At 43.0% G+C, this 18,245-nt stretch overlaps 1 protein-coding gene across 10 annotated transcripts in view; it reads left to right on the forward strand.

The window, feature by feature from the left end:
- Window positions 1-18,245, forward strand: part of atp2b3b (ATPase plasma membrane Ca2+ transporting 3b) — a 78,768-nt gene that overhangs the window by 4,746 nt on the left and 55,777 nt on the right. For all 10 annotated transcript variants that reach the window (XM_089002981.1, XM_089002989.1, XM_089002998.1 and 7 more), the window contains exon 3: window positions 10,488-11,283. In XM_089002981.1, the coding sequence (XP_088859107.1) occupies window positions 11,046-11,283 (238 nt within the window). In that variant the 5' untranslated portion in view covers window positions 10,488-11,045. The remainder of the gene's footprint in view (window positions 1-10,487; window positions 11,284-18,245) is intronic.

The raw sequence follows: 18,245 nt of genomic DNA on the forward strand, positions 1-18,245 counted from the left end.
CCAGATGGTGGCACTGGAGGACGTGTCAATTCGATAAGAAGTTGTATTATTTCGATTTATTTATTTTCTGTACCGCTTTATCATCTCACTAGAAGTGGGTGCTGCTGCTGGAGATTATCCCAACTGTCTTCTGGCAGTAGGCAGGGGACACCCTGAACCAGTTATCTCCCAATCGCAGGGCACACATTGACTAACAACCATCCGTGCTCACACTCACATTTAAGGACAATTTAGAGTGTTCAATTCGCCTGCCATGCATGTTTTTGGAATGTGGGACGAAACCGGAGAACCCGGAGAAACCCCACACAGGCCCGGGGAGGACATGCATACTCCACGCAGGAAGACTGGAGCTGGAATTGAAACCTGTACCTCTGCACTGTGACGTCTGCGTGCAAATCACTTGACCTTCCGGGCCGTCCTATTCGATTCATGAATTAAACAAATAAACACAGTGTTTCACCCAAACATTGGCCAACAAATTCATTTCGATAATTTTTTTGGACCCCAATACCCCCGGGGTCAAAATGACTTCAATGGTAAAATGTGTATATATGTTATATTTGAGGATAATAGGAGGGTTATGCACGGAATCAATGAATAAATACAGTGGGGCCTCGGTTTACAAACACCTTGTCTTACGAAATTTTCGGTTTACGAACGTTAAATGTATGAAAATTAAACCTTAGATTAAGCACTACTTTTCGGGATACACACGGAGCGCCGCCCCACCACAGCTGGCGGAGTAATCTTTGGCGGAAGAACACAAAGCACATGACCGAGCAGCGCCCCAGCCGGCCTACCTTTCCACACCCCCTTTATCTGAATGCACACGTCGATCGTTGTGCCGTTTTATGTGACGAAGCAGACACACACGTTATCTTTAGTAAACTATATTGACCGTGACTTGTTGCATCAGCCGACATGGGAAGAGAGAATGAGAACAATTACACCATTGCGCAATAGATGACAAACGCTAGGTACGGCAAGCATGTGCGTCCAAACAACCTATATATAACTGTTGAGGTTAATACACCACAACCTTCTTCAACGATACTTTTGCTGTTGTTGTGACAGTTAAAAAGTACCTTATTTAGTACATTGGTTACATTCGCATTGTTACATTGGTTTACAAATGATAAAATCAAAAATGTTTATTTAAACAAAGGAACGCCTGATTTGTTTAGTGTTTCGTGTCGGACCGATTTAAATTGTTGGACAGGAAGTTGTTGTGCGCATACATACGTTTCCATTCGAAGTAAACTTGTGGTTTTTTTTTTCTGAATCCCACGACACCGTATCTCCCTTACCATAGTGGAGATCGCAACGTTTTGGAGGCACGGCTGTGATATTTTGGTTCGAGTGTTGTCTACCAGCCGCGGGTAGAAGCCGTGGGTTGTTTCTGACCATTAAGAGGTCCTCAACACAACATCAAGTGAGAGCATCAAGGCAATGTTGGCGAAGTGGAATGATGTGCAGGCTTTTATTTAACAGTTCCATCCAGAAAAGACTGTGGCTATGAGAATCATCAACATAATGAATGATAATGTGATGCCTCAGTTTCGTAAGACCTTAAAAGTCAGAAAGCAACAGGTGTCAATTAAGAGCCATCAACGACCATCACACATGTAAATAAAGTGACGTTATTATAGAGTGAAGTGTATTTCTTTCATTACAATACAATAGCATATTTTTTATACATAGAATAAGGTATATTGTGTGTCGTTTTAAAGGACAACCGACGTCTCCGGACAAGTTGTGTCCATAATTTGTAAAATGGCTTCAAATGACTTCTACTGAGCGTATTTTACAAAGATTCTACCGCATATAGCTATATTTTACGTTTTAAGACTCGCGCTGAATATTCCGGAAGTCTTGTTTTTGAGTTGGTGACGAGTCCTCACCCTACGTCACTGAAGGAACGCCCCTCAGCGAGAAAGGACATACCTTGCATTACCTCAATGCATTTTGCAATACTTTGTTTGGTCTGAAAACTTCGTGTTGATCTGTGTTAATGGCGAAATTAGAAGGAAAACACATAAATAATGCACCAAGCATCTATTTGATATTCACTGACAAAAATTGTAAGGAATTAATCAGCCCATTTCCACTGAGCTTTCCACGTAGCTTTGTCGCCCTCTTCTGCCTCTTTTCGGTGCTACATTTCCCCCCCAGATGACACACATTCAGTGCTACATTTCCCCCCTCAAAATGACAGGGAATAAATTCTTTAATCGATTGCAAACATGTATGCTTTCCTCTTCAGAACTATTTGAATCATATTCATAACAGGATGAGTAACAAGAAAGCATATTCTCCTAATCTGAAGCCATTGTTTTGATTCTAGAGCAAGGCAAGACGTCTTACACCACGTCTTACACCTTCTGAAACTGGCCACTTCCGGTTTCAAATTGAAGTACTTTTTACACACTTTAAGTCATTTTTATTGGTGTTTTGTATTTGACTAAAAATGTCATATTGCATGTTTTGGGGTATTTTAGATGATATAAAACGTTTTTCTGATGTCAGGACACAAAAAAAGTGACGTTGGTTGTCCTTTATGGCTTAGTTAGTTGAAAATTATATTTTATGGAGACCTGGGAACGGATTATTCTCATTTTAATGGTTTCCCATGGGAAATTAATTTTTGGGATGCACACTTTTCGCCTTACACACTCTGGGAACCAATTAAGTTCGTAAGCCAAGGCCCCACTGTATATATACAGTACTGCACATGTAAAAGAAATGAAGCTGAACAACTGAAATGAGGTTGTTGTTGTTTCCAGCGTTTTCCATTTGAAAACTTCCATTCTTTTCTTTATTGATTTACATTGTGAAATAATTTTGAATTTGATTATTTGTACGGCCCCATTGCCCTGCAGAAGTAGAAATAAGCATTGGGGAAATGGATGACACACCTCACCACAAGTTGTTTAAATAGGGAAAAATTTGTGGCTAAAGAACTGATGAAAGAAAATAACAAACTTATATACTGAATGTACTGACGTATTTCAAGGAACGCCACAAAAACAAATACTACGACAAGGAGAGATGTGGCAAAGAACTGCATTGACCTTTTCCTTGACTGTTTTATGTTGAAACACATCTTAGCCATGCATTGGAGTCCTTTCTTGCTCTCTTTCTGCCTGCCACGATATCTTATTTCGAAAGGCCTGCACCCAAAGACACATTTGTGTGGATGTGCCTTGACATGGAGAGTGATGTCTCTGGGCATGAGTGTTCATATCTATGATGCATAAGGTTACATAAGTAACATGGGCTGTGCGTGAAAATCTCATTTGAAAATGACCTTTTTCTTTTCCTTCCGGCGTTTCCCTTCAGGGGTCGCCACAGCGAATCATTGTCCTCCATCTAACCCGGTTTTGTGCATCCTCTTCTCTCACACCAGCTACCTTCATGTCCTCTTGGACCACATCCATAAACCTCCTCTTCGGTCTTCCCCTCGGTTTCCTGCCTGGCAGTTCAAGGTTCAGCATCCTTCTCCCGATATAGTCACTCTCTCTCCTCTGGACATGTCCAAACCATCTCAGTCTGGCCTCTCTGACTTTCTCTCCTAGCTGAAACCCTTCTATCACACATCACACCTGATATTTTTCTCCAGCCTCTCCAGCCTGCCTGGACACGCTTCTTCACCTCTTTTCCACACTCTCCATTGCTCTGGACAGTTGACCCCAAATACTTAAAATCCTCCACCTTCTTTCTGTCTTCTCCCTGTAGCATCACTCTTGCACTTGGATCCCTCTCATTCACACGCATATATTCCGTCTTGCTGCGACTGATCTTCATTCCTCTCCTTTCGAGGGCATATCTACACCTCTCTAGTTTCTCCGCCACCTGTTCCCCGTTCTCGCACAATGTCATCTGCAAACATCATGGTCCAAGGAGATTCTTGTCTAACGTCATCCACTTAATTCCACTTAATTCCCACATACAAACAGAAACTCAAATGTGTAAAACCGGTAGTCAAGACAGTTAAAACATGGACAGATGAAGCAAAGTTATCGCTACAAGAATGCTTAGACTGCACTGATTGGAGCGTCTTTGAAACTTCAACGGGCACATTGGATGAATACACAGACACTGTAACATCATACATCAGTTTCTGTGAGGACATGTGTGTACCAACAAAGTCCTTCCGCTCATTCAACAACAACAAGCCATGGTTCACTCCCAAACTCAGGCAGCTTAGGAAAGAGAAAGAATCCGCATTTAAAAGCGGCGATCGAGCAGTTTACAAACTCGCCCGAAACAGGCTGACGAAGGAAATTAACATCGCAAAGAAAAGTTATGCAGAGAGACTTAACAAACAGTTCTCCGCTAACGACTCTGCATCGGTGTGGAATGGCCTGAAAGCAATAACAAATTATTGTTTACCTTCCCCCCAAGCAGTGTACAACAATGGTATGGCTGATGAGTTAAATACATACTTTTGCCGATTTGAAAAGGACACCACCATTTCCCCGGTCTGCCCACCATTACCAGAAGCTACCGTATCTCCGCCCTCTGCCCTACAGATCCACGAACTGGACGTTAGACGGCTCTTCAAGCAGCAAAAGATCAAGAAAGCTGCAGGACCTGCCTGAGAGTCTGCGCTGACCAGCTGGCTCCGGTCTTCACACAAATCTTCAACAGATCCCTGGAGCAGTGTGAAGTCCCATCCTGCTTCAAACAGTCTACTATCGTCCCAGTTCCAAAGAAACCAGCACCCTCGGGATTGAACGACTATAGACCTGTTGCTCTGACGTCTGTGGTCATGAAGTCCTTTGAACGCCTCGTGCTGAACCACCTAAAGAACATCACCGGACCTCTGCTAGATCCTCTTCAGTTTGCCTACCGGGCAAACAGGTCTGTGGAGGATGCAGTCAACATTGGACTGCATCACATCCTCGACCACCTTGACAACACAGGAGCCTACGCAAGGATCCTGTTTGTGGACTACAGCTCTGCGTTCAATACCATCATCCCAGAACTCCTCATCCCCAAACTTCTCCAGCTTGGTGTGTCCCCCACGATCTGCCAGTGGACCCTCAGCTTCCTGACAGGACGGACACAACAGGTCAGACTGGGAAATATATCATCCACAACACGAACCACGAGCACTGGAGCCCCGCAGGGATGCGTCCTCTCTCCATTGCTCTTCTCTCTCTACACGAACGACTGCACCTCAACGCACCCAGCTGTCAAATTCATAAAGTTCGCAGACGACACCCCGGTCATCGGTCTCATCAAAGACGGCGACGAGTCTGCGTACCGACAACAAGTGGAGCAGCTGGAGCTCTGGTGCAGCCGTCACAACCTGGAGCTGAACACGCTCAAGACAGTTGAGATGATGGTGGACTTCAGGAAACATCCATCACCACAGCTACCCCTCACACTATCCAACTGCCTGGTGTCAACCGTTGAGACCTTCAAGTTCCTGGGAATCACAGTCTCCCAGGACATGAAGTGGGAGGTCAACACCAACTCTATCCTGAAAAAGGCCCAACAGAGAATGTACTTCCTGTGGCTGCTAAAGAAGCATGGCCTGCCACAGGAGGTGCTGCAACATTTCTACACGGCTGTCATCGAATCCATCCTGTGTTCTTCCATCACCGTTTGGTTCGGGGCCGCCACAAAAATGGACAAAATCCGACTTCAACGGACAGTTAGGACGGCGGAAAAAATCATTGGCACCGCCCTACCCACTCTCGAGGACTTGCACACTGCAAGAATCCAAACTAGGGCGCGGAAAATCCTACTGGACCCTCCGCACCCTGCCCACCACCTTTTCCAGCTACTCCCCTCAGGCAGGCGCTACCGATCCATGCGCACCAAATCCAGCAGACATTTAAACAGCTTCTTCCCCCAAGCCATTAACTCTTTGAACTCTTTCAACAGTAGCTAAAATGGAACTGTAGAGTGTCACTTAGCAGTTTTTTGACAACGATACTAGTGCAGCGTGTTCTACCGGAAACAAATTCCTTGTGTGTTCTACATACTTGGCAATAAAGATGATTCTGATTCTGATTCTGATTCTGATTCTGATTCTGATCTGTCAGCCTGTCCATCACCATTGGCAATTAAGAAGGGACTCCGAGCTGACCCCCAGGTGGAGTCCCACCTTCACCTTGAATTCCTCCGTCACACCGACAGCACACCTCACAACTGTCTTACAGTCATGATACATGTCTTGCACCGCTCTGACATAATTTTCAGTCACTCCAGACTTCCTCATGCAATACCACAGCTCTTCTCTGGGCAGTCTGTCATATGCCTTCTGACCTTCTCTGTACTTCTCTATCAGCATTCTTAAAGCAAACACTGCATCTGTCTTACTCTTTTTTTGGCATGAAGCCATACTGCTGCTCACAAATGTTCACTTCTGCTCTTAGTCTAGCTTCAACTACTCTTTCCCAGAGTTTCATTGTATGGCTCATCAACATTATTCCTCTGTTGTTAGTACAACTCTGCACATCTCCTTTGTTCTTAAAAATGGGCACACTTCGTCTCCATTCTTAAGGCATCTGTTCACCATCTAAGATCTTGTTGAATAACACAGTCAGGAACACCACCGCCACCTCTCCAAGACACTTCCATACCTCAATTGGTAAATCATCAGGCCTGAGTGCCCCCCCTTCATCCTCTTCAGCGCCCTCCTCACTTCCTCCTCGCTAATGTTTGCTACGTCTGGGTCCACAACAGTCACGTCTTCTACTCTTTGTTCCTTCTCATTTTCCTCATTCATCAATTCTTCAAAGTACTCCTTCCATCTTGCCATCACACTACTGGCACCTGTTAATACATTGCCATCTCTATCCTTAATCACCCGAACCTGCTGCAGGTCCTTACCATCTTTGTCTCTCTGTCTCGCCAGCCTGTAAAGATTAGTCTCACCTTCCTTGCTGTCCAGCCGAGCATACAAGTCGTCATAAGCCTCTTGTTTGGCTTTTGCCACCTTTACTTTAACCGTGCGCTGCATCTCCTTGTACTGCTGTCGACTCTCGTCCGTCCTCTCAGTGTCCCACTTCTTCTTTGCTAACCTCTTTCTCTGTATATACTTCTGCACCTCCCCATTCCACCACCAAGTCTCCTTATCTACCTTTCTTCCATTCGATACACCAAGTACTTTCCGACCTGTGTCTCTGATTATGTTCGCTGTAGTTTGCCAGTCATATGGAAGGACATCTTGCCCACCCAGTGCTTGCCTTACCTCCTTCCTAAATGTGATGCAACACTCTTCCTTTTTCAACTTCCACAATTTTGTCCTCACTTCAGTCTTTGGTTTCTTCATCTTCCTCACTGCCAGCGTCATCCTACACACCACCAACCTATGCTGTCTGGCTACACTCTCACCAACCACTACTTTGCAGTCACTGATTTCCTGTAGATGCCGCTGTTGACACAAAATGTAGTCTACCTGTGTACTTCTGCCTCCCCTCTTATAGGTCACCCTATGTTCCTGTCTCTTCTGAAAGAAAGTATTCACAATAGCCATTTCCATTCTATTAGCAAAGTCAACCACCATCTGTCCTTCAGCGTTCCTCATCTGGAGTCCAAACCTGCCCATCACCTCCTCATCATCTTTGTTTCCTGCGCCAACATGTCCATTGAAGTCTCCACCAATTACAACCCTCTCCCTTCTCGGGATGTTCTGTATGACTTCATCAAAGTCCAACCAAAATTTCTCCTTCTCACATCCGACTTATGGGGCATACCCACAAACAACATTGAACATCACGCCTTCAATTTCTAGCTTCAGACTCATCATTCTATCTGATACTCGTTTTACTTCTAAGACATTCCTAACAAACTCCTCTTTTAAGATAACCCCAACTCCATTTCTCTTTCTGTCTTCACCATGATAGAACAACTTAAACCCTGACCCTAAGCTTCTAGCCTTTCTCCCTTTCCAGCTGGGCTCCTGGACACACAGTATGTCCACTTTCCTTCTCTGCCTCATGTCAACCAGCTCTCTACCTTTATCTGTCATTGTTCCTACATTCAAAGTTCCTACTCTTAGTTCTATACTCTTGGCGTTCCATTTCTCTCTTTTCCTCCGGGCACACCTCCCTCCTCTCCTTCTTCGACCAACAGTAGTCCATTTTCCACTGGCACCCTGAAGGTCAACAGTACCAATGGCGGCCGTGTTTAACCCGGGCCTTGACCGATCCGGTATGGGATTCATAGGTTTGATTCGCATATTTGTTTTGGCAATTTTTTTACGTCGGATGCCCTTCCTGACACAACCCTCTGTATTTATCCGGGCTTGGGACCGGCACAATAAGACACTGGCTTGTGCCCCCTTTGCTGCTACATTCTCATTTGAAAATGACCAACGAGCAATAACATTGTGAATGTTTTCTGACTCCTTAGCGTGAATCGACTGTACACGTGCAATTGCACTCGTCAAAGCTTCCAACGAGCCCGGCCGAAAAATGCCGTTGAAGCTCGAGATATCTGCAGCAGGTTGTTCTTGTGGAAGCTTCATAAAGTCAGACAGAATCAGTGAGTAAGAGACCAAGCTGGGAAGAAAAAGTGTGACTGGCTGAGTAAATAAATTATTGGAATGACAGGAAGCTCATAGCTGGGGAGAAAGTCACAGGGTGAGGGGGGATTTAAATAATGAGATGAGTAAGCCATATAGCATCATACACACGCATACATGCTGGCATGTGCATTTTGGGAGAGCAGGTACTGTAAGAGAGGAAACTTAAAGAAGGGAGCAGGGTGACTCAGTCATAAACTCTCAGTCGGGGCGGGGGCGAGATGCATGACAGAGCCCAGAGAGGGCGAGCAGTGGAAAGGAGGGAGGAGACAAAGAATTCATTATGACCTTCAATTGTGCTTTTTTGTTTCCCTTTCATGCTTCTCCTGATGTAGCTTCATCAGAGTATTGTTTGTGTGTGTGCATGTATGTGTGACATGTGTGATGCTGACAATATTCAGCAGAGTTACAGCCTCAGTAATTGCTCATGTGGCGATGAAGCAAGTGTTCGGGATAGTGGAAGCAACGCAAGCTCAGATTTTTTTTTAAATTAAATCGTGGAACCTGAAAGTCCAGTTTAGAAAATTCTTTCAATTTCGATACGTAATCCTCCATTCTGAAAATAAGGCCAAGCAACACGGAAAAATGACTGGATGGTTGCACTTAACTTGCTAACTGTTTACTTTAGCTTTTTGTCACTAATTCTATTATTCTGCAGCCGAGGAGTCGCAAGAAGAATCTGTGGAATCACCAGCGCCCCCTGTCACGAGGCAGGAGAACGGTGTGCCTCACCTATGCGCACACTTTTGATAAAAATAAAATAAAATAAACACTGTAGTACAATGTTTATAATGTACAGTGACTGTACATTCTATACACCAGCTAAACTGTAGAAATTTAGTTCATATACTAAAAGTGATTGAACACTTTAATAGCGATATGCAGAGGGACAGCAATGGGGTCTCACTGCAGAGCAAGCGAGCACAGTTAGCATAGTTATTGCGAAATCCATGGTGAGGCTCAGCCAGCTGCTGCATCTCCGCTCGTCTCTACTTAGTATGTGAACGGTAAATGTGAAAATTCAGCGATTTTGAAAAAAAAAATCCAAAAATTGTGAAGTAAAATGGAAAGTACAAATCACTAAATAAATATAACTGTTTAATTTATTTTTTCATTTGATATTTCCATGATGACAGGTGAGGCACGGCCTCACCTGCCTCCCCTAACTGCACATCACTGTTTGCATCAATGTACAATTGTACATGATAAGACTTTATTTTTTTATCAGTGAGAGAAATTTTTTACTAATATTGGTACACATCATAAAATGATGTGGCGATGCCAGATTTGACCACAGGTCACCTATAATTCAGTGTTGAATTTTGCTGGGAGAGGTGGCCCGGTAGTCGAGTGGTTAGCACAAGACCTCCCTGTGTGGAATTTGCATGTTCTCCCTGGGCCCGCGTGGGTTGGGTGTTCGCCGGATCCTCCGGTTTCCTCCCATATTCCAAAAACATACATGGCAGGCTGACTGTAAACTCAAAATTGGAATCAAACCTTCCCCTTAACCAGTTGACTGCCGCTCTTAATATATTTCTATTTCAGTGGTTCTTAAACTGGGTTCGGTGAGTCGGTCTCAGATGTTCGGTGGATCCTCCTTCGCAGAAGTCCACCCTCAGTCTCGTCTGCAGGTAGTGGGCACAGTCATTGAAAGAAGTGTTCGGTGAATGAGCACATGAAACTAGTGGGGTTTGGTGCTTCCAAGAAGATTAAGAACCACTGGTCTATTTCATTGAATGAATTACGATAGTTTGCGTGACTACCCTTTTGCATCCATGAACTAAATAGAGCACATATCAGGTAGTGCGTGAGAGAAGGTAAGCCGTCTTGTGACATATCTTCATTCGTATTTTCCGTCTTGATGCCTAAAATGTCTTCAGAGCCTTAATTGGATGCACTAACTCTGCTTGCGCCCTCATGATGTCTGATTCTTCTTGTCTTACAGGTCTCTCGAGCAGCAGTGGCGACGACCTACCTCACATCTGCACCCACTTGTCTCTGATTCATCATCTTGCTTTGGCTTGTGGCCACATTCACCATCTGTCCATCATCCTCTTTAGCCTCAAATACACATGCCTCGGCTGGCCCGCCTGTCCCTGGACTGGCTGTGAATCTGGAGGCAGAGAGGCAGAAAGACGGGAGAGACGGATACCAACCAAGCTGGATTCGTTCAGATACCGCGCTTCTCAAGTGCTCCTGCACCCTGTTCTTTGCCGCCCCGCATCCTCCTCCTCCAGTGATGGAGAAGTGAAGGAGCAGCGGAAGGCTAGACGGAGCCCCTGAGGAGAAAAACAACACAATCAGTGCCCCCTACTTCAACAAAAGGCCATTAAAGCGAAAGAGAATCATTTGACAGTTTTGAATAAGAAATCAAAGAGGGAGGGCAACGGGCCGTTGAACACATGAACAAGCTGTCGGCGAGCACACAAGCCGGTAATTGAGCTGAGGACACAAAAGGAAGGAGGTGGGCAAGGACGAACACAACACCAACCAACCTTGTGTCATGTCCACAACAGCGACAATGGGCGAAATGGCTAACAGCGCCGTGGAGTTTTACCCCAAACCGACTCGTGGTGGAGGATGGGAAGACGGGAACCATGGAGCCGGAGACTTTGGGGTCACGTTGAAGGAGCTCAGGGAGTTGATGGAGCTCAGGGGGGGCGAGGCTCTGCAGAAGATCCAGGATAGCTATGGAGACACGGATGGTCTCTGCCAGAGACTAAAGTCCAGCACCACTGATGGTGAGTAGAATTGCAACACACATGGTTTGCTCCACTGGTCAGGAGTCACGGGAGCGCCCCAAACATCTCACGACCAGTTGTTCGACTGTCACAGTGGTTACAAAAAAATGCTTGAGATTTTGAGTCTTGATCCAATTTGTCCTGCAGGATTTTTGTTGTTGTTCAGTGATACCTTGGCTTCCAAACTTAATTGGTTCCCAGACAGAGTGTGTAAGGCGAAAAGTGTGTATCCCAAAAAAATATTTCCCAAAGGAAACCATTAAAATGAGAATAAGCCGTTCCCACGTCCCCATAAAATATAATGTTCTACTTTAAAATTTTCTAAGCCTTAAAACTACACAAAACATACATTATTTTACGTATAATAACTGTGCTATGGTATTATAATTAAAGAAATAAACTGTGCTATATAATAAATTGGTTTTATTTACCTTTGTGATGGTCATTGATGGCTTGATGGAATGGAGTGGCCGGTTTCATCAGCATTAAACACTTGATGAGGAACGTAGCCTTCTTCGTTCACCATCTTGACGAATGATCCCTTGTAGGTGCTTTCTCTCCGATAATTTGACCTAGTTCCTCATCAATTGTGTCATGTTTAGCTGGGTTGAGAGCTTTTTGCATCAAGTGTACAGATGGCTTGTGCGGGTTATTTGTGGAGCCTGATTGATGGGAATTTTAACCTTTCAGTCTACATTCTGCCTTTGAACTATCAAAGTTGAAACTAGTCCAAATGTCACTGTTTTCTATCCATTTTATCAGTCTTTCTCTGTCGTCTGCCTGTCTCTTTAATCGATGAGAAGGTTTCTTCAGCCGTCATCTGTACTTTTTTTGAACGTGTCGGACGTTTCGCCTCCTATCCAAGAGGCTTCGTCAGCGAACTAAAGTCTTACTGGTCGTATCAGCCCTATTTATATATCCCTAATGTCCAGACATGGCGGCGCCGGACACAGCTATGATAGGTCCCTACTCTCAGGTTGGGGGGAGCAGAGGACCACTCCCTGTGGCCCCACTGATTGTCCCTACATTCTTGACTAACGATTGGCCTGTTTGCCCCATTCCCTCCGGTATCACCTCATCAGCATGACGAATATTGCCTAACCTGTGTTGCCTAAGCAGGCTATTGTATGAACGATCCAAATTGAACCTCACCCCACCAGACCGGTTTAATGAAAGATTTAGTTGTTTTATGAGAATCGCTTCTTTTACTCCCCCTTTCAAACCATCTATGTTCTTTCGTGACAAAAGATTTTAACCCCATTGTCGTCAAATGAGTGGTTGCTAGCTTTTAGGTGCAAATGTACTGCCGATTGAGGCCCACTAGTATTATCCCTGCGATGTTGATAGAGTCTTTTTTTTAGAATTTGTTGAGTCTCCCCAATGTACTGCTCTTTACAATTTTCATTCGTACAATGTATCGAATAAACTATATTACTTTGTTTTTCATTTGGCAGCCTATCTTTTGGATGCACTAATTTTTGCCTTAACATTTTTAATCGGTTTGAAATAAGTAGGAATTTTGTGTTGCCAAAGGACTCTGTAGTTTTTCAGAAACTCCTGCAATGTAAGGTACTGCTACTCCTCTCCTTTTTGTATCTTGAGAATTTTTGGTTTCATTCCCTATTCTTTCTTTCTGACATTTGTTGAATGACCACTGAGGGTACCGTACCCACAGTTAGTGAGTGCTCTCCTGATATGTTTTGACTCCTTTTATCTACCTTCAATGCTTGTTGGTATTAGTTTAGCCTTATGCTGGAGGGTTCTGATAACTCCTAGTTTGTGTTGTAAAGGGTGGTTAGAATCAAAAAGTAAGTATTGGTCAGTGTGCGTAGCCTTCCTAAAGACTTCTGTTTTTAACGCTCTGTCCTCTTTTATAATTACTTTACAATCCAAGAAGGCTAGTTGGTTCTCTTTAATGTCCTCACGAGTAAATTTAATGTTGATGTATTCCGAGTTGAGGTGATCTGTGAAGGATTGAATTTCTTGTTTCTTAATTATGACAAAAGTATCGTCCACATATCTAAACCAGTGTCTAGGTTTTGTCCCTGGGAAGGATGTGAGGGCCTGTTTCTCAATCTCTTCCATGTACAGATTAGCCACTACGGGTGAAACTGGTGACCCCATAGCACAACCATGAATTTATTTGTAAAATTTCTCCCTAAATTGAAAATATGTAGTAAGGCAGATTTCCAATAATTGGCAGATGTGGTCCGGTTCAGGGACTAGTCCGGTTCATCATAATAATAATAATAATAATAATAATAATAATAATAATAATAATAATAATAATAATAATAATAATAATAATAATAAATGTCATTTATAAGCGCCCTTCAAAACTCCCAAGGACATTATTATTATTATTATTATTATTATTATTATTATTATTATTATTATTATTATTAATAATAATAATAATAATTGTATGTATAAGCGCTTTTCAAAACTCTCAGACACTTTACAGACACAAGATAAGAACAATGATTTTTTCTCTGTGAGTGAGCAACGACAACCAGACACTCTAGCATTCACTCAACCCGGAAGTGTACACCACTAACTCAAATATAAAATGGTCATCGGCTCAATAACATTCAAATAAAATAAATCTACTCACCATTTGATGACAATGCTTGGATCTTACCTTGAAATGGGCATCCTTTTTTCTTCATATCTAAATGCTAGCGAGCTAGCTGTGTCCTCGATTTAGTTGTACAAAATGGAGGATTACTGAGATTGAGAAATTGCTTTACACAACTTCTGACAGTGGGAAGCAGCAATAAATGCGTCCTATTTCCAAATGAACTCAAGTGAAAAGTGAGGTTTGAGTGCATCAGAAGTGGGTTTTTTTTGGAACGGGAACAAAACACATTTTGTCCATGGAAAAAAATTAAATAATCAAACCTCATCACACAGCATAATCCAGACAACAGGTGGCGGTAGCCTTATCTGAATTGATTGCACAAAGGGATGGTGCACTGATTGATTAATGGGTGAAGGGATTGATCAAATTAATACATCGATAAGTGAGTATGTGCAAGAAAAGAATCAGAGGATATTTTGGTGGAAAGTTGCACTTTCATGCTTTTGATTGTGTTTACCATTGGTTCATATTTGGATCCCTTGAAAATATTAATATATTAATATTATATTATTATTATATTAATATTAGTACTACTAATTTGCAGATGTGATATTGAGCTGCGAATTATAGTGTGTTATTGGTCACCCGGAATGCCTTTGCACATGTATGTCTTCTACATGTGTGGTGCAGCAACACTTTTTCAATTAGCAATTGAGAAACACAAATTAACTCTGAGATCAAGACGCCAGATCAAAGCTATGTGCGTCAGTAACATGCGATGAGGTTCATGGATGGTGAGGCACTGATGTCATCACAGTCAGAATTTCCAAACATGAACTCTACAGAGTAGCTTATTCACCATTTGATTGGCAACAGTTAATGTGTTTTGTTTAAAATGTCATGTCAGCATTCTTTATATATACAAACTAGCATAGAAAAAAAACGTTATTATCGTGGTACCTTTTCTTATAAATGAAGTACATGCGCCACTCCTTCTGAAGCAAGGCATCGATAACTTTTCTGTAGAAGCCTTCCTTATCTTTCTTTAGTTTTAAAAGTCTCTCTGTCTCAATGGAGATCACTGCCAGTGAAGAAAGTCGTCCTTGATCAGTCCTGTTCCGACTGTATGTTTTCAGTCTTTTCAGTGCTGAGAATGACCGCTCCACTGATGCTGTAGTAGATGGAACAGTGAGCACGAGCTGGAGCTTTGTCGCCTCAGGAATAGTTTCAATGAGATCCTTCTGGGCCAAAAAGCTGAGAAGCTGTCGAGGAGATTTACATATATCCCTCAGCGTTTGTGAGCTGTACAGTCCGGTGTTGCTCCTGCTTCGATTGAAAGTCCAGTTTAGAAAATTCTCTCAATGTAGAGATGTAATCCTCCATTCTGAAAATAAGGCCAAGCAACACGAATAAAATGACTGGATGGTTGCACTTAACTTGCTAACTGTTTACTGTATCTTGATGTCACTAATTCTATTATTCTGCAGCCGAGGAGTCACAAGAAGAATCTCTGGAATCACCAGCGCCCCCTGTCATGAGGCAGGAGAACTGTGTGCCTCACCTATGCACACAGGTTTGATAAAAATAAAATAAAAACAGTGAGACCACGGCTTACGAACTTTTCGGTTTACGAATGTCAAATTTATGAAAATTAAACCTTGGAAATACACACTACTTTTCGCGATACACACCCACCACGGCTGGCGGAGTGATCTTCGGATCTTCGGCGAAAGCACACAACCGAACAGCACTCCAGCCGGCGCACCTTTCCACACCTCCTCTCTCTGAATTGGCAGATAATTTTGCGATTATGGGACCGAAAAAGACCGCACCGCAGGCTTGTGTTCAACCGAAAAAGAAAATCACAGTCGGTGAGAAGAAGGATATCATTGAGAAACACGAACGAGGTGTGCGTTTGTGGCGTCACATGTGCGCACCCCGGCTGTGATGTGAATCTCAGCCTGACACATCTCTCACGCTATGCGTCACTTCTCTGAGAGTAACTTTATACTACGATTCTACAAATAAAAAGCCCGGTACTGCCCACCATTGCTACCATCCTTCGCCTAAAAGCTTTACACAAAGGTGTTATTTAGTCGACGCTTTCACGTGACTAATGACAACGAAATTGTCACATGCGAGTTGACAGCTGGGGCGGGGTCGCCGCTCCCGACCTCCGCCAGCCGAAGAAGACACAAAACAAAATTACAGTCGAGGAGAAGAAGGAGATCATTGAGAAACACGAACGAGGTGTGCGTGTTGATCCCCTAATCACCAATACTGGGACATTTCAACGAGTTGCTGTCACCTCACCAGTGACATGATTACGACGCCTCTCAGCTCGTTGTGTCTTGTGCTGGCAAGTCGAAGAGTTTGCTTTGCCCGAGGTGTTCATCGTTCATACAATAGCCTGCTTAGGCAAAACAGGTTAGGCAACTTTCGTAATGCTGATGAGGGTCGTTATGCTGATGAGGTGATACCGGTGGGAGTTGGGGTAATAGGCCAGTCGTTAGTCAGGAATACGTTTGTGTAAGCTCTCAGTCGTACAGGAGTGGTCCATCGATGAGAAGGTTTCTTCAGCCGTCATCTGTACAAATGTGAGGGTTTCGGACGTTTCGCCTCCTATCCAAGAGGCTTCGTCAGCGAACTAAATTCTGACTGGTCGTATCGGCCCTATTTATATATCCCTGATGTCCAGACATGGTGGCGCCGGACACACCTAAAACTGTACCTACAATAGATTACATCACAGCTACTGAATCGGCTATTAAAAATAACAAACTTTCGTATGCAGAGGCAGATGATCTACGCATTAAAATATCAGCTCTTCTCAGTAGTGCCAAACTTCCTCCGTCCAACATAACATTAGAAGAGAGAAAGGCGTTAACTACTCTACAAAAAGACAAAAATATTACTATTTTGCCAGCAGACAAGGGCAGATGCACAGTGCTTCTCAACACATTGGATTATGAAGACAAAATAAATAGGTTAATCAGTGATTCTAACACGTATGAGCAACTAAAAAGGGACCCTTCCAATAGATACAAGAAAGAAATGATTGACTGTCTCCAAAAGTTAGAGAAAGGTAAACATATAGACAAACAGATGTATTTTAGATTATACCCGGGAGAGGCCACGCCATGTATCTATGGCCTGCCAAAAATACATAAAGAAGGGTTCCCCCTCAGACCCATTGTTTGTAGCATTGACTCCTCTACATACAATGTAGCCAAATATTTAAAAATTATTTTAGCTCCGTTGGTTGGTAACACAGAATATCACGTAGAGAACACCACAGTTTGTAGAGAGGATCAAAGACCTCATATTGGAACCTGAGGAAACTTTGGCATCATACGATGTGACTTCTCTCTTTACATCTGTCCCAACCCCAGCAGCAGTCTCAGTGGTGAGGACGAGGCTGCTGGCGGATGTTTCTCTGCATGAAAGAACCAAACTTAAACCGGATCACATCTGCCAATTATTAGAAATCTGCCTTAATACTACATATTTTCAATTTCGGGAAAAAAATTTTATAAACAAATTCATGGTTGTGATATGGGCTCACCAGTTTCACCCATAGTGGCTAATCTTTACATGGAAGAGATTGAGAAACAGGCCCTCACATCCTTCCCAGGGACAAAACCTAGACACTGGTTTAGATATGTGGACGATACTTTTGTCATAATTAAGAAACAAGAAATTCAATCCTTCACAGATCACCTCAACTCTGTAGACTTCAACATTAAATTTACTCGTGAGGACATTCAAGAGAACCAACTAGCCTTCTTGGATTGTAAAGTAATTATAAAAGAGTACAGAGCGCTAAAAACAGAAGTCTTTAGGAAGGCTACGCACACTGACCAATACTTACTTTTTGACTCTAACCACCCTTTACAACACAAACTAGGAGTTATCAGAACCCTCCAGCATAGGGCTAAACTAATACCAACTAGCACTGAAGGTAGAGAAAAGGAGTCAAAACATATCAGGAGAGCACTCACTAACTGTGGGTACCCTCAGTGGTCATTCAACAAATGTCAGAGAGAAAGAATAGGGAATGAAACCAATAATTCTCATGATACAAAAAGGAGAGGAGTAGCAGTACCGTACATTGCAGGAGTTTCTGAAAAATTACAAAGAGTCCTTTGGCAACATAAAATTCCTACTTATTTCAAACCGATAAACACGTTAAGGCAAAAATTAGTGCATCCAAAAGAAAGGCTACCAAATGAAAAACAAAGTCATGTAGTTTATTCCATACATTGTAAGAATGAAAATTGTAAAGAGCAGTACATTGGGGAGACTCGACAAATTCTCAAAAAAAGACTTATCAACATCGCAGGGATAATATAAGTGGACCTCAATCGACAGTACATTTGCA

The sequence above is a fragment of the Hippocampus bargibanti genome, linkage group LG01 (genome assembly GCF_051943395.1).
Source record: "Hippocampus bargibanti isolate YZ-2025 linkage group LG01, ASM5194339v1, whole genome shotgun sequence".
Classification (NCBI taxonomy): Eukaryota; Metazoa; Chordata; class Actinopteri; order Syngnathiformes; family Syngnathidae; genus Hippocampus; species Hippocampus bargibanti.